General features: G+C 52.1%; 3 protein-coding genes across 5 annotated transcripts in view; 2 read left to right on the forward strand and 1 right to left on the reverse strand.

Moving 5' to 3' along the window:
- CD74 (CD74 molecule) overlaps positions 1 to 23999 on the reverse strand; it is a 75848-nt gene that overhangs the window by 47682 nt on the left and 4167 nt on the right. The window lies entirely within an intron of this gene.
- Positions 1 to 23999, forward strand: part of MYOZ3 (myozenin 3) — a 136996-nt gene that overhangs the window by 36120 nt on the left and 76877 nt on the right. The gene's annotated exons all lie outside the window — the stretch shown is intronic.
- TCOF1 (treacle ribosome biogenesis factor 1) lies at positions 1407 to 23148 on the forward strand. Of its 2 annotated transcripts, XR_008972195.1 has the most exons (17): positions 1407 to 1545; positions 2025 to 2080; positions 3606 to 3748; positions 4387 to 4493; positions 4763 to 5105; positions 7610 to 7704; positions 8139 to 8375; positions 9012 to 9281; positions 14068 to 14224; positions 14388 to 14530; positions 16258 to 16431; positions 16921 to 17182; positions 17434 to 17525; positions 18264 to 18492; positions 19058 to 19606; positions 21595 to 22269; positions 22705 to 23148. XR_008972195.1 is itself a non-coding variant. In XM_057409547.1 (16 exons), exons 1-16 carry the CDS (start codon positions 1435 to 1437, stop codon positions 21849 to 21851), a joined length of 3225 nt encoding a protein of 1074 aa, XP_057265530.1. In that variant the 5' UTR covers positions 1407 to 1434; the 3' UTR covers positions 21852 to 23148. The 2 variants fall into 2 exon arrangements, 1 of the variants encoding a protein (XP_057265530.1); XM_057409547.1 differs by having other exon boundaries at positions 21595 to 23148.

Below are 23999 nucleotides of genomic sequence, written 5' to 3' on the forward strand. Positions count from 1 at the left end.
CCTGCCACCCTCCAGCCTTCCTCCCACCCACCCTCCATTCAGACCAAGAGAAACAGCACTGCTGCACTTCTCTGCACCACACAGGGATCCTTTAACTGTGTGACATTTGTCTGGAGAGCTCCATTGCTCAGGAAGGACCCTCTGCTTCTTTTTAGCTGAGGTCTGGGCAGCACCTCCTGTAATCACAAGGATCCTGGTGGCAAAAGGCAGAGACAGGAACTGGGTTTTAATAAAGCAAACCGAGGGGTTCCCGGAGGTATAAAACCATTCCAAACTGCACCAAAGTACATCTAAATCTGTCCATCCCCATGTCTGCAGCAGGCTGCGCCCTTTGTGGACCAAGGAGGCTGAATCTCCACCCAATCTCACTATCAGAGGCCAGCTTCTGCAAGAGGCACCCACCCTTCACTGCTCTGTCCCAGGCTGCTTTACCTGGCTCTTCCCCTTGGGTTAGGAGATCCAGGTCTCCAAACCAGGCCTTGCACCTTGGGTCGTCTCAGAGCATCAGCAGTCACCCTGGGACACAGCCCCAGGCCAGCCACCCTGCTGTGGCGTGTGCTGGAGCCGCATGAACACCGAGCATCAATGAGTGCTTGTGCCAGCCCCAGCCAGGGATGTGATTCATTTCACAGGAGCTGTAAAGCTGCCACCCGGGCAGTGGCTCTGCAGCTCTGGGTGATGCCGGTCTCAAAGGCACAAGAGCCAGCTGGAGCCGGGCCAGGTTTATATTTAATCTTGCCTATAAATACAAATAAAGGGCCTGTATCTCAGCGAGCGATGGGCGCACCATGGACATTATTGAACCTCCCAAAAATAAACCCCTGCTGAAGCGCAGGGACCCAGGCTGCTCCTGGAGAGTGTCAGTGTGGAGCAGGGTGATGATGGGGCAGCCGCTTTCCAGTAGCTGCTCTGCATCAGCAGCTCCTTGTCCCTCTCTTTAACTTGCTTGGTTTAGCCCCAAAATTGCCCAAGCACCTCAATTTCCTACAGCACTACATCAGCCTTGAGAGAGCATCATAGGAGCAAAGCCTCTGCCTTCAGAGCAGGAAAACTGGGTGGATGTCATAGACCCACGAATCACAGCCTGGGTTGGGTCGGAAAGGACCTTAAAGCCCACCGAGTTGAACCCCTGCCATGGGCAGGGATGCCTTCCCCTAGAGCAGGGTGCTCCAAGCCCCTGTGTCCAACCCGGCCTTGAACCTTGCCAGGGATGGGGCTGAAGTAACCACAGCCCTCCCCACCCCGTTGTTAGCGGCCTGCCCCCCGTTACCCCTGCCTCAGCCCCCACTGCCCACGGCGGATGCAGCGATGGAGCCCCCATGTGCGCCCCGGTCCCCGTCCTCCCCACCCCGCACTACAACTCCCATCGGGCAGCGCGGCGGAAGCGGCTGTGACGTAGCGGGCGCGCAGCACGCGGGCCCCGCAGGCCGCGCCATGGCGGCAGACAGGCGTGGGGCTCTGGAGCTGCTCGCCCTCATCCACCAGCACCTGCTCCGCGGGGGGTTCGCCCGGGCGGCCCGAGAGCTGCAGGCGCAGACCGGGCAGGTAACCGGCACCGGGGCACCCGCACTGGGGGCAACCGGCCCCGGGGGTGAGGCGGGTAACGGCCTTCGGAGGGTCTGGGCCCCGCTTGCTCCCTCGCCAGGCCCCGGCCCGCTTTGCTCCCTCACAACGGAGGCCCGGCGCGCCCTGCGCCCTCCGCTTTGTGCCGCTTCCCGCTGCTCCACGCTGGACCCACGTGTTGTCCTGGCCGGGGAGAAGGAGTGGGGCCGGCAGCCCGCCGGGTAAAGCCGTCCCGAGCACGTGTTGAGCAGGGGAGGTTCCGCCGCTGCCGCTCAAGGAGGCGGCTCCCGGAGCGGAGGGCCGGGCCGCTGGTGGGGAGCGGGGTGTTACTGGGGGGGATGTGTGCGGGGAGGACACGGTTCCGTTATCCCGGGGATGCTGGAGGGGCCGCTGCTGTCTGGTGTCGTCCTGACCTGGGGCTGATGCCTGACGCCTGACTCGTGTTCCCTGTGCTTTCACAGAAGCTGCTCCCTTCCCTCTCGGCCTCTCTCGAGGACATCTTTACCCACTGGGAAAAGTAAGTCAAAGGGGGGAGTGCCTATGGAATAAATTCCAGCCTGTGTTAACATCCAGACTGCATGGGACGTGTGAGCTTTATCTGCTAGAATTTCCTGTGTCAGAGTATTTCTGATGATAACTGTTCAGCAGTCTGAGCTCGGGGATAAGTTGTTACACTCTAGTTTTGAGCAGCTGATGCTGTTCTTGCTGGCTGAGGTTAATACTGGAGTATTGTGGTTCTCAGAATCATGCTTTACTGGCAGAAATCTTTCCTCCAGTTCTGTTTCACTTTTGTTTTAAAGCCACATGATTTGCAGGAGCGTTGACCCAAGAGCAGGGAATTAGAGCAGATGCTGAAATGCCAAAGTTCTTACAGGATCTTAAACCTTGGCACAGATGATGTATCTGCTGGCTCAGCCCAGCACTTTCCTGTGTAGTTATTTCAGTGAGTACCCCATGTGAAGGTCTGCAGCACCTCCCCTGTGGGATGCAGTGATGTTTGCACCCACCCTCTGTACCGCTGGCTTTGGTCTGACACTGGTGGCAGCAACAGAGCTGGGTTGTCTGGAGCTGGCTTCTGTGCCTGTATTAATGAGCGCTGGAATGAAGATGCTCCTCAGAGATGTCAGCAGCCTCAGGAAGCGGGTCTTTGCTCCAAAGATGTCTTTTGCTAGAACACCTTGTGCCTTGGTGCAGGATGTGGCAGTGTAGAAACAGGCTTGCAGTTCCTCCCTCTAACAAGTGCCTTGGGGCACTGCTGTTTGCCTTCATGCAGTATCCCTGAGCTCCTGGTCACCCACAACAGATTCTCACAGTAGTCCCTGTTGTGTTATCAGCTGCTGCTGAATCGGGAAGGGTTTGTAGGGTCAGAGCTGCCTGCATGGCTTGCCCTGTTCTTTTAAATTGTTAAGAGTAGTGAACAGGACTTTGTAAATGTGCCCTTGGCTTTGCCTGCTTGAAAAAACCTTGCTGTTACAGCGCTGCTACTGAAACACTCTAATAAGCACAGTCTTTACTGGCCAAACTGTTAAACTAACTTTGTTTCTAAATCAGATGAACAAATAGAATAGGGCTTTTACAGCCTTCAGACTCACTTCTCCTGGCCTTGTGTCATACCAAGACCTGTTTGGCGCTCATTGTCCTAACCTTGGGGTTGCGCTTACTGTCTGGCTGTAGCTGCCTCCTGGAGTAGGAATTTGTCCTGTAGGATGCTTTTGTTCTGTTGTGAGAACCAGCCTGACCATACACATTTTTACTTCTCTGATGAAGTGTGAAACACTCTGCTTAGGACACAGGAGAAAACATGTACAGTATCTCTTCTGAGTATTGCAGGGGATATGTTGCTCTCAAGAGTTGCCTGGGGAAGACTGGAGTTGTTCCTTGCAGATTAGAGAAGTATTTCTCCCACCCCTTTTAGGAGCTGTAGAGGAATGGCACTGATTGTCCTTAGGCTGGAGCCTGACCTGAGAGTAGGTGAATAATTGTATTTTATTCTTTTTAAGACACTTTTTTCCCCCATTCTGATGCAAATTCTGTTCCTTCAGAACTCCCTCAAATACCAGGAGAAGAAAGGTGAGTGATGATGAAGAAGCCATCCCAGGAAAGATCAGAGTTCCTGATCCCGTGAGCAGCTCTGAGAGCTCAGACAAAGAAGAGGATGAGAAAGAGAAGGCAAAAGCTGCAAATGGTAGGAGCGTTTCACCTCCCTGGAACTGACAGAGTGGGATCAGAGGCTTGGACAGAGAAAATGCTTATAAAGTGATGGCTATTCCCTTGTGTTTAACTAGTTTAGCACTTCCTTCTCATGTGGAATTTCTGGGAGCACAGATGTCTGCTGGAGCTAGGAGAAATCTGTTGCAATTCACTGGGGAGAGATGGGTGTTGTTGCTTGGATGAAGCATTGGGAACCTAATGCTGCCCACTGTGGGGTACCTTCTAGTTGGTCTCTGGTGTTTGTGGGCCAGGAAAGGCAGGCCTGACTGACAGATAAAGGAAGAATTTATTAGTTGGAAAGCCTCTGTCTTGAGGTTGTACTAGATCCCTGGTGTAGCTGATGTGGCTCATGTTGTGTAACAAAACCCCATGTATCTGATGTTTTGGCTCGGTCTCATCTGCTGTAGACCAGTCCTTGGGAGCATTCAGATCTGGGCCGGTTCCTTGTCTTGGTGGTGGGAAGGATGGGGTGGAGGAGAGAAACACTTGCCTATTGCAAGGACGGTGTTGGGGCAGGTGTAGGGATGGGACCCTGCCCTCCCTGCAAACCAGAGGCCGTCTTGATGCGAGAGGTGCACTCACAGGATGTCTCTGTGGCTTTCTGCCATTCAGCAGTCGGCCTTCCCCTGGCCAGCAACTCGGCAGTGAATGTAGAAAGCAGTGAAGAGGATGACTCCTCATCAGAAGAGGAGACACCAGCTGGAAAAGGTGCAGTTGCGGTAAGGCAATTCTCTTGGCTTTGAAGGCTGATAGTACTCTGTGGTCAGGACTATCCCAGGCTCATTAGGATGTGTAGAACTGGTGGCTGGAATTCATATTTAAATGCCCCTCCTATGCTGGCATAAGCCTTCTATTAGATCTGTCCCGCAGGTGCTTCCCTAAAGAGCTCTATGGCTTGCCTGGCTGCCAGGCTGTTCTTTAAGATACATTACATCTAGCTTAGCCCCTCATCTGTTTACAGGCTTCTAATTTCTTTTGTTCCTTGTAGGTGCCACCAGGTGTGGTGAGTGGCAAAGCTGCCACCAACTCCTTGCACTCTCCGAGCATACCCACTGCCCCGGCAGGCAGAGCAGCCATGCCCTCTGCTGCAAACAGAACTGTGTTCTCAAACAAGCAGCTGCCCAATGCGCCAGCTGCATCTCCAGCCAAAGCTGGGCAGAAACTGCTTGGTCCTGGGAAGCCTGGACATGCCACAACAGCCATGACCACAGTAGGTCAAAGCAAAGCACTGGTATCGACCAAAGCACCAGAAAGCTCCAGCAGTAGCTCGTCGTCAGAGAGCGATGAGGAAGAAGAGACACCGGCTGCAAAGGGCCCAGCTCCCAGAGTGGGTAAGGAGCCAGCGGAGTGTGGTAGATGCATGTGTGCTCCAGCTCCACCATGGAATCGGGTCTGAGCTGTGCTTTCAGCTTGTGCCTTTCAGCTCCCGTGCTGGAAAGCTCAGAGCGATGCTTGCTCCTAGGGGAGGCTGTGAGAATACTGCAGAAGAGCCAGCTTCGGAGCTCTGTGGGATGAAGCCAGCATGCCTGCTCCCATTTCAAGCAGCAGATTCTGTGCTGAGATGTCTGTCTGGCAGCACCCAGCACTATGGGGTTGGAGATAAAAGCATAGCATATCTGGAGGAGATGCAGTACTAACACTGCAGATGCTTCGAGCTTTTTGGAAGGGCACTGCAGCATCTTCTCTTTATATTCCCACTTGTAAAGTGATTGCTTTTCGGTTTTGAGGTCTTTAGGGAAATCTTACTGCTTTGAAGTGTGTGTGTGAAGTGTTGCCTTCTTTGTCTCTGTCTACTCTGCTGCAGGCAGTCCTGAAGAGCCCTGTACCCCTGAGACCTTAGATGAAGTCAGGTCGATGGAGCGGTTTGCCTTAGTCGATGAGGAATGGGTTAGAGACCAGTTGAGCAATCTGGACATCCATAAATCCATGGGTCCAGATGGGATGCACCCGCGGGTGCTGAGGGAACTGGCGGAAGTCATTGCTAGACCACTCTCCATCATCTTTACCAAGTCTTGGGAAACGGGAGAGGTGCCTGAGGACTGGAGGAAAGCAAATGTCACTCCAGTCTTCAAAAAGGGCAAGAAGGAGGACCCGGGTAACTACAGACCGGTCAGCCTCACCTCCATCCCTGGGAAAGTGATGGAACACCTTATCCTTGGTACCATCTTAAGGCATATCAAGGATAAGAAGGTTATGAGGGGCAGTCAACATGGCTTCACCAGGGGGAAATCATGTTTGACCAATCTCTTAGCCTTTTATGAGGAAATAACACAGTGGATGGATGATGGCAGAGCGGTGGATGTGGTCTACCTTGACCTCAGCAAAGCATTTGACACAGTCTCCCACAGCATCCTCACGGCTAAAATGAGGAAGTGTGGACTGGATGATCAGGTAGTGAGGTGGACTGCGAACTGGCTGAAGGAGAGAAGCCAGAGAGTTGTAGTCTATGGGGCTGAGTCTAGTTGGAGGCCTGTGACTAGTGGAGTGCCTCAAGGGTCAGTACTGGGACCGGTATTATTTAATATATTCATCAATGATTTAGATGAGGGAATTGAGTGTACTATCAGCAAGTTTGCTGATGACACTAAGCTGGGAGGAGTGGCTGATACGCCAGAAGGCTGTGCTGCCATCCAGCGAGACCTGGATAGGCTGGAGAGTTGGGCAGGGAGTAACTTGATGAAATATAACAAGGGAAAGTGTAGAGTCCTGCATCTGGGCAGGAACAACCCCAGGTTCCAGTATAGGTTGGGGAATGACCTGTTAGAAAGCAGTGTAGGGGAGAGGGACCTGGGGGTCCTAGTGGACAACAGGATGACCATGAGCCAACACTGTGCCCTTGTGGCTAAGAAGGCCAATGGCATCCTGGGGTGTATTAGAAGGGCGGTGGTTAGTAGGTCGAGAGAGGTCCTCCTTCCCCTCTACTCTGCCCTGGTGAGACCGCATCTGGAGTATTGTGTCCAGTTCTGGGCCCCTCAGTTCAAGAAGGACAGGGAGCTGCTGGAGAGAGTCCAGCGCAGGGCAACAAAGATGATTAAGGGAGTGGAACATCTCCCTTATGAGGAAAGACTGAGGGAGCTGGGTCTCTATAGTTTGGAGAAGAGGAGACTGAGGGGTGACCTTATCAGTGTCTATAAATATATAAAGGGGGAGTGTCACGAGGACGGAGCCAGGCTCTACTCAGTGGCAAACAATGATAGGACAAGGGGTAATGGGTACAAACTGGAACACAAGAGGTTCCACTTAAACTTGAGAAGAAACTTCTTCTCAGTGAGGGTGACGGAACACTGGAACAGGCTGCCCAGGGAGGTTGTGGAGTCTCCTTCCCTGGAGACATTCAAAACCCGCCTGGACGCATTCCTGTGTAACATTATCTAGGTGTTCCTGCTCTGGCAGGGGGATTGGACTAGATGATCTTTCGAGGTCCCTTCCAATCTCTAACATACTGTGATACTGTGATACTGTGTGTGTTGGGAGAAGCTCTGAAAATGGTCCTTATCCTGGCTCTTTTCCAGAGGAGCTCCAGCCATGCTAGGTACCTCTGGAGGGAGCTGTGTGTGGCTAGGCAGCTCCTGTAGGGTCAGAGGGTGGCCAGGAAGGATTTCCCATCTTTGCCTGCACTGAGGGGAGGCGTTTGTGGCCCAGTGTTTGTTTGGAGAAGTTGTTCCCAGCAGGCCACTGATGCTTTCAGCAGGGCTAGGCCCTCTTCCCTGCAAATCCCCTTAGTTCTCTCTGTGTCATGTTTTGTTGTCCTGACTTCAAAAGCCACATTAGCATCACGCTAATGGGGGAGCTCAGAGCAGGCAGCAGCTGTGACATCTCCTTGCTTGTGTTTCAGAGGCAAAGCAGGCAGCTGGGGCTGCTGAGAGCAGCAGTGAGGAATCAAGTGATGAGACATCCTCCGAGGAGGAGCTTGCAACTCCAGTGGTCCAGGTAACCTCTGCAGGCCAGGTTCCTTGTCTCCAGGAAATCACTTGCTTCCCTTCAAGTAGAGAGGAAATGCTGCAATGCTGTATTCTGACAACACCCCATTCCCTGGGTGTGTGAGATCTCCAAAGCCAAAGAAACATGCTGTGTGGCTGAGAGTCCCACTAACCCCTGCCAGCACCAGCCATTCTATCGCCGTTCCTCTTAGTGCCTGAAGTTGAGGGTGATTGTTTGGTCTGTAGGAGGTGATTGGTGTGCAGGTCCACAGATACAGTCAGGCAATCCATGGAGAAAGTGGTTTGCTTCAGATACACCCCAAGCTGTGGTCAAATTAGTGAGGTAGCCTTCTTTAAAGCAAATTCCATGCAGTTACAGCTCTCAATGGGTTTCTTCCGAGATGTTAACTGGCTGTGATTCCCTTTTGTTCCACCTGTTCCCAGGCAAAAACAGCTGTGAAAACAGTGCCGGTTAATACAGGGCCTGTGAAAAGTGTACCAGCTACTCTAGCATCCCTCAAGAGGAATGCAGTGAGGCAGACAGCAGTGGCACCAACCCAGGCCAAACCTGCACCTACAACGGTTCCTACAATGGTTTCTGGGGCTGCAAAGCCCGATGACACATCAGAGAGCAGCGACTCATCAGACAGTGAAGATGAGGAACCTCCATCAGTAACCCAGGTGCGTCTGTCTGAACTTTTGTCTCTCTTTGCATGCCCCTCCAGGGCCAGGAATTGCAGTGAAAAGGAATTGTAAATGCATGTAGTGTGTAGCAAGGTCGTACTGGGGTGGGAGGCAAGAGGCAGGGGATGTTTAAAGGCACCTCGGTGTCTTTGCTCCGAGTTCTATTCAGGCCATTGTTCCCTTCTTAAAAATAATTACAAAAAAAAAAAAAATCCATCAGTACTTTTAAATAAAAAAGCTACAGCAATTCTTCTGCCACCTGAAGAGGCAAATTGTCATGGTTGAATTTGCTTCCCAGCTGTAAATTGCAATAAATAGTGTCTAATTTGCCAAACTGAAGCGCAGCTCAGCTTCCCCACTGTGAAGAGTGCAGTGTGCCGCAATGCACCTCACTGGAGGGGACTGGTTGTATCACAGGCTGATGGAGAATTCCTGCTCTTGCTTTTCCATCTTGGGAGACCATACCCACGCAGCTAGATGAAAGGATGCCTTGTGTCCTGCCAGTTGCTAATCTTCCTTTAACATTCACCTATCCCAGGAGGCCCTGAAATCTATTCCCTTGATTACAGTGTGAGCAAAATGAATTATGCTACTGTGATATTTGCCTTCTTTCACTGTTCTTGTCTTGTCCAGACAAAGCCACCTCCAAAATCCTCCCAAGCCGTCCCGTCCCCAGGGAAACCTACACCAGCAGCATCACTCTCCAGCAAAGCAGCTCCAGCAAAAACACTTCCCCTCTCCCAAGGGAAGCCAGCACCAAAGCCAACAGTGCCCAGGCAGGCCAAAACCACACCGGGAAGTACTGCTGCTCCCACAAAGCCTGCTGAAAGTGCAAAGCCAGTGGAGAGCTCTGACTCCTCAGACAGCGAAGAGGAGGATCATCCTGTGCCTGTCAGCCAGAAGGTAGGTAATATTGTGTTCAACTCAGTGCTAAGGGATGGGATATGCAAAAAAATTGTTTATCCCTTAAAATGCTACTGATCTCCTTGAAACACCAGCAGTATGTTGTATCTGTCCCTTGGAGAGGAGGATCTTTCTTTGTACTTGGAAACTGGGGGGGGTAACCTTTTTGATCCCAACTGTTTAACTCGTGCTTTGCCCCTCAAAATGCCCATCTGTAACTCTTGTGTGTGGGGTCATAGACAGCTTGGTCTTGGCTCTTCTGTGGGGATTTATTTAGGACCTCTCTTGAGAGAAGGACCATGAACTTAGTCTGGACTCAGGTGGCTGAACTTACAAAGAAGCAAATCCCTTTCTGAGAGCACCCTCAGGCATGTTGTACAGAGACGTTCTGCATTGACTCTGAGCTGCAAGGCCCTGCAGAAACTGCCCTGAGAGCAGCATTTTGGAGATGGCAGCTATTATCTGCAAGGGAGGAAGGGAAGCCGGGGGCAGAGGCTCACGTGTCCTAGCAAGGAGGCTCTTTGTCACCACATCCTTTCACTATTGACAGGCAGGAGTCAGAGAGGCTCTGCATTTTTGTCTTCATAGCCTTGGTCTGCTAAGGTGGGTGGAGGGGGATGGAACTCTAACAGTTGGCTCTGTGCTGCTCTCTTCCTGCGTGATTTTATGTGAAGCTTCAGTTCTGGGTGGCAGGAGCAGCTATTCTGATAGCTGTGTCATGGGGTCCTGCTGCAAGACTATCAAGACTCATCCACGTTAGAGTTCTAGGTGAAGGATGTGCTGGGGTAGGTTTGTTTCTCCCAAGTGTTGATTGGAAGCTGGAAGCAGCAGGTAGCTGTCTTGCCAATGGTTATTTAACCACTTCAGCATCTTCCCTCTTGAAGACTGGTGATTACCTCTCAACAGCCACAGTCAGCAAGGAAGAGCTTGTCATCGAGGAAGCTCTATTTTTGCCAAACAGGCTGTTTCTTCACATATAAGTAGCCTACAGGCAGAGACCACGAGTGAAGCCTGAAGATAAACCGTTAGGCTTAGCTGTGTCCACAGTCCTGTCCTCCTAGTCAAACTCTTCTTAGCTCATCCTCACCATCTGCTACTTGGGCATATGCTAACCACTGACTTACTGTATCCTGCAACTTCCTCTGGCTTCTGTGCAAAATCCAAACAGATACAGAGCGTTGGAAGCTGCTTCATCTTTCCCTGTGGGGGTGGATTAGCACAATTAAAATGAACATCATGCTTAAATTGAACTGCTTAATTGGTATGTTTACCCCTGAAGATTCAGGAATATTTAGTCAAAGAAGTTGACAAGGTGTTTGCTTATTTGGGGATGGGGAAGGATGGTGATGGGGCACAGTCTATATTGATCTTAAAGATGCTGTGAGCTCCTTTTCTTTTGGAACTGCTAATTCTGCTCTGCTTCCTCTTTCCTGGATGTTTTGGATCAAAGATGGTACTCAAGTCCTCCATGGATAGGCTTCAGCTTCTGCTTACCAGGACTGGGCATGAGATGCACATGTGTGTCTGGAACCTGTCTTTCTTTAGCATCCCAGGAAAACCTGTGCAGGCTGCACTGGTGGAAGCTGTGCCTGCAAGTCTTTGTCTTGGACCACAGGCCAAATCTCCCACCAGATGGAGAGGCTCCCTTCCTGAGCCCTGTCCTTGCTCCTGTGCAGATGACAGTTAAACCTCTGCTGTGTCGTGACATGGCTGAGATACTTGGTCCTGGTGCTGATACCCTGGTGGTGCACAGGCAGCAGTGGAGTGTGATTGTTACAGCATGCGCAGCGCACGTGGCTCAGTGTTGTTTCCCCTCTTGTCATGCAGCACTGCATGATGCAAATGGACCCAGTGGAGTGGCAGATGGGTTGTGCGGGCGCTGAGTCACTGCACTGAGCCACAGGCAGCTCAGGGGGCTGGAGAGGGAGCAGGAAAAATGATTTCCTCATGACTTTCCTTCTCCCTGAGTTACTTCAGTACCTGTGGCGCTTAAGTTGTCTGCCTGTGTTATCTGCTCCCTGGGCTCAAACAGGAGATTTAGGTGGGGTATAAGGAAGAAGCTCTTCCCTGTGAGGGTGCTGAGGCGCTGGCACAGGGTGCCCAGAGAAGCTGTGGCTGCCCCATCTCTGGCAGTGTTCAAGGCCAGGTTGGACACAGGGGCTTGGAGCAAGCTGCTCTAGTGGAAGGTGTCCCTGCCTGTTGCAGGGGTTGGAACTGGATGAGCTTTAAGGTCCCCTCCAACACAAATTCTATGAACTCAGCCATGCTGCTGGCTGTAATGGATGGGAACCTATGTGGGAGCTGATTCCTGTTCATGACTGAGAGACAAAACAGAGTATGTTTTTGTCAGTGTGTTCAGTAGAGTATATATGTTTATGGAAAGAGGCAGGAAAACATAAGGGTGCAGTCGTCTTTTGACCTTCGCACTTAACAACAGGGAGATCATGAGAAACTGCACAGCCCCATGAGTAAATGAGCTGGCATAAAGCTGACTGTTTTTCCTAAGGGTATAAAAGCAGGATCCTCTTGTAGCTGAATCTGCCTCACCTATGGGTGGATGCACCGCATGGGAATTTTCCCAGTTACCTGAGACTCCTGGCATCAGCTGCAGCAGGGCTTCCCAGCTTGAAGTGTGGGCCTGGGTGATGATTTGATGGTAACTGGTGATGTATTTCTTCTTAATCTCTGTTCTTTCTATGCAGTAATGATTTGATGCATTGCTAGTTTTCCTCTGTGCTTTACTTACATCTCTCTGATTTGCTTTATTGTCCTTATTCGCTACATATAGAGAGCTAGATACTTGATTCACTTTAGTGTGCTTGTCTGCTTTAGTGTGCTTGTCTATTAAACTGCGCATGTTACACGGTGAGTGTGTTGTGGTTTTGTTGATGCCTGTCAGCAGAACACTGGCCTGATCCCACCTGAAGCCATGCTATAGGATGTGACAGCTGTAAGCCATCTGGCAGTGACCAAGATGAGGTGGATGGAGGGATCTTGGCCTCCCCCCAGGAAGATCTGAGGAGTCCTAAGGCTGCGTAAAGCTCATGGTGGTTTCTCTGTGGATGCTGTTGTGTTCTTTCTGTGTCAGGATGCCTCTGTACAGCAGCTCTTTCCCAATCTCTTGCTAAGCTAGGAAATGAAGCAGCCCTTGTGCTTTGCATCCAGGTAGAGGGAGAAGTCAATCCCATTGCTATGAGGGTCTTAGAAGTGAGTGAGTGGGCTCTGATCTCTATACACTTCTCCCTTGCACAGCAGTGCTTGGGACGAGAGGGAGGGAAGCTTGAGCGTGTGAATTTTTGTGTCTGCTTCAAGTAGTTCTCTTTTCACCACTGCAAATCTGGCCTCTCTCCTGGAGCTAGTGACTCACTGGTACCAAAACAAAACAGACAAGTGAGGTTTGCAGTCCCCCCCCTCCAAAGTGCTAGTGGAGGTTTCTGTTTCTCTAAGCAGAGTCAAAATGTGCTTGGCTTGTTCGGAGAGCTGTTCTGTAATGGGATAAACATGCAGATGCTGTTGTCTGTTTAGTGTTTGGCTTGGAGATGATAAACACTGCCCCAGTGGCAGGCCTTGGTAGGGCTGTGCCAGGAAGCACAGGAAGATCTGTCCTCCGGGGAAGCTGCTTGGCTGGTGCTCTCACATACTGGCCAGGAGCAGCCCTTGGCTGAGCTGGCACTGCTGAAGTGCTCCTGGACCTCTGCTGTGGGCTGAGTGGGTATGGCTGTGTTGGGAGAGGGGGTGGCACGGGCCATGCAGACAGGCAGGAGTCTCTCACCTTGCAGGAGTGTCGTGGCTGGAGATGGAGCACTGGAGCAAGCTGCCATCATGTGTGGGTTGGATGGGGTCTGCCTGCCCTGGCAAGCATGGTGTGCTCTTTGGCAGAGCAGCCCAGAGATGAGCCGTGAGTGGAGTAAACTGAGTGGGTGCAGAGCACTGCTTGAATATCAGTGGTGGTGAAGTTCCCAGATCCCTCTGCCACCACCAGCCCTCAGTGGTGTGCAGGAGGGGGCGTCTGCAGCCTTTGGCCCAAGCCAGAGGAGGAGCTGAGAACAGATCCTCTCACCTGGCAGTTGTGTATCTTCTGCTTTGATAGTCGTGGCTTCCCAGCACTGACACACTGCTTGCGGCACTGGCTTGTGGTCTGTTCTGGGACATCACAGTGTTGATGGGAGCTATAGAAAGGTACAGCCCAAGTGAGTTGCAGAGGTTTGTTGTCTGGAGATGTCTCAGTTTTTAGACCTGTTGACAGATTGGTTTCCAGGGTGGATACTGATCTGTCTCTGCCTGCCCTCTGTGTTCCCAAGTGCTTGTCAGCTGTGTCGATGCTGAGCTCTCCAGCAGCTCTAGAATGGAGCTTCTCTCATACTGCCTCTGAATCTTGCAAGTGTTTTAGCACAAGACTCCCCAGCTCCCACTAATTCTCCAAGCTGGGGGAAGGTCCTGCTTAAATGATATCGGGTTGCAGTGATTTTCCTGCCCCCAGGCTCCTGTTCAGTGTCTCAGCCTCAATAAGGAATTGGTGTTATGAACCCTGTGTGCTCGTGGGATAAAACACACATGGGCTTCCTGTTCAAAAGCATATTGCTAAAGGAGGAGGTATGTGTCTTCAGCAGCTCAGTCCAGGCACTGCCTGAAGCCCCTTCCAATCTTGACAGGCCAGAGATGGAGTTAGTAACAGCTGTGTTAAGAGTAAAACAAAAACCCAGCTTGAGCTGAAACTGCATGTAAACTCCTGGATAATACCTGCACTAATTCCCCATTTCTGGGCCCATGTCTCTTTTTTGTTAAGAGGTTAACAGAACAGCTTGGGCCTGTTCCCAACCTGAACCAGGCTCCTAAAGCAGTGGGAAGCACCTTGAAAAGCCAGACCTCGGAAAGTGAGAGCAGTGACACTTCTGACAGTGAAGAGGAGTCCCCTGCAGCACAGACACAGCCTCTGCAAGCTGGTGAGTCCCTGGTAGTGGCTGGGATGCCTCGCCTTCATCCTTGTGGGTTTCCTTTTGTCCCCTGCGTGTGGAATGGCCCAGCTTGGTGTGATAGCTCCTGCTCTGGTCAGCCATGGAGAACAACTCTTTCTGATGGTGACAATCTTTTATGCTTTCCTTGCAGTGAAAACGAATGCTGTGCCACAGCCAACAAGTGTAAAGAAGCCACCAGCTCCAGCAGTAGCACCAGCCTCTTCTCCTGTGGAGATCAGCGATGATTCCAGCAGGGAGTCAGATTCAGAGGAGGAAACGGTGCCCCCTTCTCAGGTAAGGAGTTGCTGACCTATTGTGTGTGGGTCTCTGGACTCACGAGGTGGTAGTTGGTGAGTGATGAGAGGCGTAGAGAGGAACCTTCCCACTGGCTGGATCAGTTTTCCTTGGTGGCATCTCTGGGTCTCATTGACCTGGCTCTGGGCACGTGTCTCGGCTGCAGCACGCTCACAGTATGAGGGGGCAGTGGAGGGTGTGAATGTTTGGGCAGGAACATGAGTAGATACACAAGGCCAGGCCTCCTTTGAGACTCTGTCCCCTTTGCCCTGCGCTAGGGAGTTAGGTTGGAAAAGCAGCCAAATCTTTGCAGGCAGAGTCTTCTCATGAGCTGGGTAGCTCCAAGGCAACCTTCCCTCTGGTTCCTCCCAGTCCCTTGGTTGTGTGGTGTAGCTGGAGCTCTCTGGACTCCCCCTCTACAGGACTTCCAGGGAGGCTGGAAGGATCTTCCCTGTAGCAGTATCACAGCGACCCTGCTGCCTTTCAGCTGGAGGAGCCAGACTTCTGCTGATATGAGGTGACCTCATATCTGTGCCGAGGGCACTGCTGTATGTCGTGGAGCCAATCCCAGCTCTCTCACCTGAATCTCTTCATGTTGCATCTTTTTGTGTCTCCATGCCAGTCCTGCAGAGCAGTGGCTGAGGTGCCTCACTGTGCTGTCTTGGGTCTCTCTGCACTTCTGCTGCAGTTTGAGCCTGAGGAAGAAACCATGCAAAGAAGCACTGATTGAGGAACATGGCTACTGTTCCTATGTGGTGGTGGCTTGGCTGCTGCTCTGAGCCCAGGGCTTAGTGTCCAAGTGCTCTTCTTGTCCTGCACGTGTGTCCCCTGCCTGCCCAGCACCCTTGCTGAGAGATGCACTCCAGGAAACTTCCCTGTGTTTGCCTGATGCTGTGGCCAGGGGAAGGGCTGCTGGGCAGGCAGCCAGCCTGAGCAGTGCTTGATTAGAGCCTGTTTATAGGATGAAGCCTGTATAAAGTAATGCAGTTGCTGTAACTGGAGCTGTGTGCAGGACCGCTGTGAGCTCACGTCGCAGTGACGGCTCTCGGCACGGCAGAGCATTGCCTTCCCTGCTGAAGGCCAGATGTTGTGTGAGGGAAATGTCAGCCCACAAAGGCCCAGCTTGTGAGGGAGCTGGGGAGGAGGGAGGGCTGCTCACGTAGCCTTGCTTGTAGCACAAGCCAGGGGGCTGAGCACTCCTTCATCGCTCCCACTCCCTCCTCTGCTGGCATTTGTGTCTTGGACTTGATGTCAGTGTCTGATTTCCATGCCCCTGGCTCTTCTATTTTTAATCCCCCTTACATTTAGTGTGGAGGTTTCAAATGGGAGGCAACAAAATTGCTTCTTGTTAATGTGCTTTGTGAAATTTGTGACTTGCTTGTGGACCTGAAGGCAGATTTGCCTTGTGGTTGGTGTCTTTGTTGCCAATTAACTCTCAATGTGTGATTTTTAGAGTGTAGGGAAACATCCTGGAGTCCAAGTGGCCACTTTGCAAAGTAGGGTTTACAAAAGCAGTCTTGCTGGTGTTGCAGTGGGTAGGGATCACATCATGTTTTGCCTGCCTGCCCTCAGGATGAGTGTCTTTGGGGCACTGAGCTAATGCAACAGCCTTGGTGCTGTGCTGGAAATGATGGAAGGGCTCAGGAGTTAGTGGTGGATTGGTCTCTTCTGTCTCTTTTCCCCTGCAAGCTGTGCTCTGTCCTGATTTTTTCTCTCACCTATTTTAGATTCTGCCCCAGCAGAACATCAAAGCAACCAAGGTTTTGAGTGCAGTGGCTGCTAAGGCTAATGCCACACTGCCAGGAGAGAAGAAGATTGAGGCACCTTCTGCCCCTCCGGTTATCAGAGTGTCCAAGAGCTCATGTAGCGATTCCTCAGATGAAGAGATGGTGGCAGAAAAGGTAATGACAGAGGAGACTGAAGTGGGGAGCTTCTCTGAGGAGATGGGTCTGCTGGAGTCTGAGGCTGGTGCCTTGTCTGCAGCTGAGGGAGTGTGTTTGTGGAGTGTGGGGAAGAGAGGTGCCCTGGTTTAACCACTGTTACCACACCATAAGGTAAGGCAGATGAGCTGAGGATCACCCTGGTACCTTTTGTGTTCCTGCCTCCCAGCTGGCTGGTTGGTTTCTTCCTTCTTTTCTGATAGCAGTGCTCTGTAGAGTCAGGAGTTGTCTGCTTTGCTACAGCTGCCCGCTTCATTTGCGGGCCAGGGGAGATGGAGATTCTGTGCCCTGGATGAGAGATTCTTGGGCTGACCTTGACACAGACTGAAGCACTATTGCTGAAGAAGGGCTGAGGTGATCACAGCCCAGAGCAGATGGGCTTGTTCTTATAGTTGATGGGCATGAGGAGTTATTCCTCCTTCCAGATGCATTTCATCTTCCTCTCTCCAGGTCCCCATTGCTTCTAGCCTAAAGCAAACGGTTCCTGTGGGAAAAGCTCCCCCAGCCAGTGCTGCCACACCACAGGCTGCTCCGCTCCTGGGAAGCCCCACGGCCAAGTCGAGGAAGCCAGGCCTGAAGCCAGCACAGCACACCCATCTGAACCAGGCTGTGCCACCCACCCAGGCAGAGGAGCCCATGGACAGCAGTTCTTCGGACAGCAGTTCCTCAGACAGCAGCGAAGAGGAGTCACCCAAGCAACTGCCCAAGCCTGGTCAGTTCTCCCAAGAAGATGCTCTCAGTGCTGCTGGCCAGGCCAGGGTGGGGACAGTGTTTTGTTACTCTGTGGGAGGTGTGTCACCTTCACATAGTGCTTGGAGAGGAGTTCTTCCTCTCCAGCTTTGTAAGGCACTGCTTTCTTTGGAGGCAGAAGGCCTTTTGGTGGCAGTAACTGTGATGGGAGCGTGAGCTCAGCCCCAGGCAGCAGTGCTGGCTTTAATGGGATGAACTCTGCTCCTTCAGCAGGCTCGCTGCAGAAACCAGGAGGGACCCAGATAGCCCACAGCTCCTCCTCGGAGTCCAGTGAGGAGGAGGAGGAGGAGGCAGCACCATCACAGGTATGGTAGCTGAGCAGAATGGGATCCTTTCAGGTCTTGCAACTGGATCCTCAGAAGCACAGAGAGAGGATTGAATTCTGAGCCATAGCAAACAGGGTGCTGGGTGGGTTTGCCAGCACAGATATGGGGGCTCCCCAGTGCAGTGCTGTGAGCAGTGCCCTTTTGGTGAGTGGAGAGAGGCTTTTGAACCTGGAATGCTTCCCCAGGCTGCAGGATCTTGGATCTGGGCTCATGGTGCCTTTCCTGGGGGAAGAGCATGGGAGGAGGTGGTGCCTTGCAAGGGTTAATCCAGGAGAACTGGTGCACAGTGCCAAAAGCAGCAGGATTTCTTTCTCCACATGTATTTGTAACTTAACCTGTGTCCAAGCCATTAAATTCCCTTTGTAAGTAACGTGCGGGGCGTGCAGCGCATCTGCAGTGCATTATCTGTGCATGGGTGCATGCTAATGGCCAGGAGCCTCCCCCAAGCCTCATTTACTAGGCAAGAACAAAGAGGAGAACCTCTGGCCATCAGCTCTTGCTGCAGTCAGCTCAGGCAGCAGCTGAGTGCTGGCGCCTCTCGTGGCAGCCCTGGCCTCTGTGCAGTGTTGACTGAACAGTGCAGGATCTCTCTGCGGGTGGCCGAAGGTGGGCTCTTCACTTGGAGCAAGGGAGCATTAGCAGCAGGGAGAGGTCTTAATGTCTGGTGTGTAGGAGGCTGCCCTGCTGTGACTCTTCAGTATGTCTGTGCTGTTTCAGTCCCTCCTCACAGGCTATTCGGGCCCCTCCAGGACCCCAGCAACACCCCAGACACCAAAGACCATTCCCCTCCAGCCTGTGGGCAAAGCAGGGCAAGGAAAAGCAGCTGTGACTGCTGCCAACTCCCACACCAGGGCCCCTGTGAAAGCAGCCCCAGCCAGCAGCTCCAGCAGTGACAGCAGTGACTCTGACACAGATGTGGACCAGGTGGCTACGAACCACAGAGCAGGTGGGTCTCCTTTGGCAAGGGCTGGAATCTGCCTGGCTGAGGAGCAAGGTGGTGCTGGCACAGGAGGGTGACACTGGGACAGGGCCCTGTTCCCAGCATGTCTCCACTGCAGAGCCCAGCAGTGTGGAGTGCTGCTGCCGTCTGCTGGCTTCCCCTGGCCACAGCACAGCCCTCTCTGCCTTGAATGCCCCTTTCGCGGGGCTCTGTGCTGTGTGCCTTGGCCTCTCCCAGTTCTGCTTTAACTGCAATAATTAATGCAATTAATGGGAGTGAGTAGGGCTCTCCCTGAAAGTGATACACACTGCACTGGTGTGCTGTGGTAGTGATGGCTTCTATGGAAGGTCCAACAGTCAAAGCTGTTGCAGCTGTTGTCACCCATTTCCCTCACCAGATACTCAGTTTCAGGCTGAGATGCCTTTTCCTGACCCTGCTATAGCAGGATTTGCTTGTGAGGGGGAGGGCCAGATGCTCCTCTTCACATGCATGCTTCCATCCTCCAATGACCCTGTGGTCTATGGAAAGAATGCTCCCTGAGTTGTCGTCTCTATTGTCGATGTTTCTGCAGAGAACAGCCGTCCTCCTCCAGGGCAGGAAGCTACAGGAGCCTCCAAAACAGAGAAGGTGGCAAGAAAAATGGAGCCAGATCATGCCAGCCTCAAGCCTTCCCCAGTCAAGAAAACCCTGGCTTTAAAAGAGAATGATGTTGAGGCAAAACGTGCACAAACGACCGCAGCATCGTCTGCACCATTCTCCGTCCCACAGTCAGAATCAAGCTTGGGGACTGAAACCGGGATCACTGGGGCCAAAGTTCCTTCAGTGGAAGGGCTGGAAGGGAAGAAGAAGAAGAAAAAGGATAAAAAAGAAAAGAAGGAAAAGAAGAAGTCTTCCTCCACAGCAGACAAGGCTGTGAAAGCAGCGAAGAGCAAAGAGAATAAGAAACAGAAAATGTCTCACAAGCGGAAACATCCAGAAGAGGATGGGGCCGTGGGGCAGCCCAAGGAGAAGAAGCAGAAAGTGCAAGCTAATGAAGAAGTACCCAAAAAGAAAAAGAAGAAAGTAGCTGGTGAGCTGGGGAAGCTGCCAGGCAGCAAGGAAAAGAAAAAAGGAGCTAAAAGTAAGCATCTGGGGCTGCATTTGCTATAGGGTCTTGCATCTGTGAGGAGCACCCACTTTCCCCTTAGCTTCCTGCTTGCCTACTTCCCTTCTAGAATCATAGAATTGTTTAGGTCGGAAAAGACCTTTAAGATCATCAAGTCCAACTGTGAACCCAGCGCTGCCAAGTCCACCACTAAACCATGTCCCCAAGTGCCACATCTACACATTATTTTTCCTAATATCCAGTCTAAACCTCCCCTGGCACAACTTGAGGCCATTTCCTCTTGTCCTATTGCTTGTTACCTGGGATAAGAGACCTACATACACCTCATTACAGCCTCATGTCAGGCGGTTGTAGGGAGCCATAAGGTCCCCCTGAACCTTGCCATCTCCAGACTGAACCCCCCAGGTCCCTCAGCCGTTCCCCATCACACTTGTGCTCCAGGCCCTGCACCAGCTCCATTGCCCTTCTCTGACCCTGCTCCAGCACCTCAATGTCTCTTGCAATGAGGGGCCCAGAAATAAACACAGGATTCGAGGTGCAGCTTCATCAGTGCCCAGCACAGGGGGATGATCACTGCCCCTGGCTCTGCTGGCCACACTATTTCTGATACAAGCCACGATGCTGCTGGCCTTCTTGGCCACAAGCTGGCTCATACTCTGCCTGCTGTCAGCCAGCACCCCTAGGTCAATTTACAGTGGGCAGCTTTCCAGCCACTCTTGGCCCACCTAAAGCCAATGCCAGGTTTTTAACACCTCACTTCAGTGGTTTTCTGCAGGCTCAGCACCACGTTGTATTGAAGACAGCAAGCTGGGCTCTCCTACCTCTGTTCTGGGAGAGGTGTTGCTGGTTGTAAGCCACGAGGGCTGTGTTCTGCCCACTGCACTCCGTGGTGCCTTGCTCTGTGTCTGCAATGCAGAACAGCTCTGCTAACCCAGTTCCCTGCCCTGGCTCTTCTCTGGCAAACACCACGCACTAACAGAGAGCTAAGGTGCAGTGTGGCTGGGGATGGCAGGCAGAAGGTCCCTGTCACGCTGTGAGCATGGCAGAAGCAGCCCAGTGTTCATGTGCGCAGGGCTTCTTGTTAGTCAGAGCTTCCTGAACGCAGCCCCTTGCTGCCAGCCTCTTTAAACCATCAGCCTTGAAATCCGTGCTGTCATCTGCTGTATCATCTACTGCTGTTCCCTGCAGGGTGACAGTGCCCCTTCCTGGCCCTGCCTGAGCACTGTGTGTGCTGCAACGTGGTGAGCAGCTCAGTCAGGAGATTTGACTCGGGGCCATTACTGCTGCTTTCACATCCCTAGAGAAAGAGGAGGATTGTTCCATCCTCCTGCTCGCTGCTCCCAATTAAGAGCATTTCCTGCCCCTCTTGCCTGCATGTGCTCTGTAATGCTGTTTGCTGCCCTAATGCAAAGGCAGTTTTCTTTGCACTGCAGAGTGCATTTGCAAACCAGAGCTGGTTCTTTGTTGGATCTTGTAGGCTTTAAAAGACAAAGAGATAGAATGGGTGGGCCAGATCTGCTGGGGTTTCTCTTCCACAGAGCTGCAGCCCTTCCTTTTGGAGTAGGCCCATTGTCCATCAGCTCTTGTGTGGGCTGTTGCCCCAGGTGAGCTGGGGCCTCTTGAAGCAGTTGTGCTGAGCTGAACCTTTTGTCCATCCGGTGTTAGCAGCTTCCCTTGCTCTGATTTCTGGTCCAGCTGCTCCAGCACTGAAGCAGTTGCTCAGAGGGGGTGGGCAGCAGGAGGTGGAAGGAATGGAATCTTGTGTAATTCTGTGCACACGTGTGCATGGATGGTGGGATCAAACCGCTCTGGGCCAGAGGTGCTGGAGAAGCAGCCCTGGGGGAGCTGCTGCATACCAGGGCTCTGCTGTCACCCAGTTACTGCTCTGTAAAGCTTGCTGAGGTTTGATCAAACCCTTAGTGGAGATGCTCCTGCCACTCTGTGCTCCATCTCAGAGGCTCACAATACCAGAGTCCCTCTCTTAATTGACTTTTCTCTCCCAGAAAAAAAGACTGGAAAAGGAAATAAGAAGGGCAAAAAGGTGACTTCTGAAGGGGATCCTGTAGCAGATGGCTCTGCCGAGGTTCACAAGAAGAAGAAAGGTACATGCAAGACCCTGACGTGTGGTACCACAGGGCGAGCTGTTCTGAACTGCACTTGTGATGCTCATCATAATAGCATGCCAGGCTGCAGAGGAACAGAGCCTTGCTGCCTTGCTGGCAGGGCAGAGGAGGCTGCAGTTAATTGTGGCTGTTCTTGAGTCACCGTGACCTTTAGCTGGCTGGGATTGGGGTGGCTCAAAGAAGGGCTTGTTCCTCTATTGCTCCCTCAGGAAAGATCCCTTTCCCTGGAAGGGTCAAACCCAGGGGCCATTCTGGTGGCAGAGTCTGCCCAAGGAAGCAGTGCTGCTCTTCAACTGTATTCATCTAGTTTTCGGCAGAAACTGGACCTCTGAGCTTGGCAGGCTGCTGCCTTCCATCCCAAGGGCTAGGAAAGGGTGCAGAGGGAAACTATAGGATGTTCTCTGTAATGGATATGTCCCTGTAGAGATGGTAGCCAAGAAGCCTCCATGGCTTGTGGCTTTGCTGTGTCCTTTATGTTTGTGGTGTGATGACACTGATTTATTTTATGCCCTTTTCAGAAGAAGAAAACAGCTGAGCCTGAAGGATTGCGAGAAGGTGCATGGCCTGTGGGGACTGTCAGTACCCCTGAATAGCAGTAGCCTTGGCCCAGGCTTGGGAAGACAGAGTGCCCTCTGAATGGTCACTGAGTCAGCCTGGCCTTAGGTCAGAGGGTCGGAGAGCGCAGTGATGTAAGGAAAGTCGCACAGCAGTGTGCTGGCTTCTCAGTATGTGTTTGACCTCAAGTCTTTAGCTGCTGAGAACTGGATTTCCAGCCTGGACCTTGCTGTCCTCTCTCAGCAGCAGAGATAAGCAGCCTCTGGCACTGTCTGCCTGCCCCTGCTGAGCACAGGGAGCTTGGAAAAGTAGTGTGGAATGGATGGTGATGTTGTAGGCACCTGGAAGTGGACCAGATGACTCTGCCTTGCTCTGCTCAGCTGTAAGACTGTTCTCCTCCTCCCCATCCCTAACTCTTAACTCCTTTCCCCAAAGGTACCGCATCCCTGTGATTAAGGATTTATGGGTGAAGATCACACAGCAGAGAGGAAAAGGAAGGTCGTCAGGAGAATTCCAGCCTTTTTCTTTTTCTTAGTAATTTATAACTTCTTTTAACTGTGACTGTTAGAGCAGAGCAGTGCAACTTTCTGCCTCCTCCTGCCCTGCTGGGGCCCAGAGACTTGTTTGTTGCCCCTCACTCACGATGGCTCACCTGTTGCACAAGAACTGAACCCAAGGAGGCAGTTTGACCAGAGCAGAGCCAGCTTACATAAACTGCTTTCCTCCTCGTTGACCTCCACCACCTCTTCCTCATCACAGAGCTATATTTTTAAGAGAAACATTTCCCTTTTTCTGTTCTTTTCCTCTCCCTTCCTGTGATTTGTGCTGTCCTTTTGCTACTATGGAAGAGAGCTCTTGGATTTACTTTTTATTCCAACACTGGTGGTTATTGCGTCCCCGGAGTTGCACTGAGCAGCTGCATCCAGCAGTTGCTCTTGCCCAAGACGGAGTTGTTTTATGTGGGTGGTTGGGTTTTTTTTTATGGAATACAGAAATAAAGAAAAGCAGGAGGTTTTGCTTCAGCTGGTTCAGGGGGAGGGAGGGGAGCAGGGCTGGGCAGTGGTGGGCTCAGCCATCACCCAAGGATGCTGCAGGTACAGCAGAGTCCAGCATCTATCCAGGTTTGTAGGCATCGCTTCATCCCCTGGGAACGATGGACTGCTCTCTGCCTGCTCCTGAGGACAAGGGCTGTTGCTCCCTCAGCTTTGAACTGTGTATTCTAGCACTGGTTTGTATGGGGGTTTTCATTACTGGCTGGCACATCACCCAGCCTGCTGCTCCCCTGCATCTTGTGTGGGCTGTGCCTGGTTCCTCACTTCATTCCCAGCCATGGGGTTTAGGAGATGAGGAACAAAGGGCCTGGAGCCCCTTGGCTTCCTCCTTCCCAAGCTTTGCTTTGAGGGCAGAGCTCTGTCTGCTGCCCTCATACCTGTGCTGAGTCTCACCTAAAGGGACCAGGCTGGGGTGCAGGGGGGACCCCAGTGTGCACTGAGATGGACCAACTGCTGGGCCAGGAATGGGGCAAGGAATGTGTATGGCCCTGGGTTGAGGCACAGATGTCAAAGTGGCTTTGACTTGATTTTTATTGAGATTAAAACAGTCCAGGACAGTGCAGACGTTGCAGGCGCAGCTCTGCTTGAGCTGCCCACAAGGCTTTCTTATTCAGGAAATTTATTGGAAATAATTAGCTTGTCAGGTCATTGATAAAGGAATTATCAGCTCTAGTCAGA

Source organism: Pezoporus wallicus, unplaced genomic scaffold, assembly GCF_028554395.1.
Source record: "Pezoporus wallicus isolate ANWC-B61680 ecotype Strahan unplaced genomic scaffold, APGP_CSIRO_Pwel_v1 contig_8166, whole genome shotgun sequence".
Lineage (NCBI taxonomy): Eukaryota > Metazoa > Chordata > Aves > Psittaciformes > Psittacidae > Pezoporus > Pezoporus wallicus.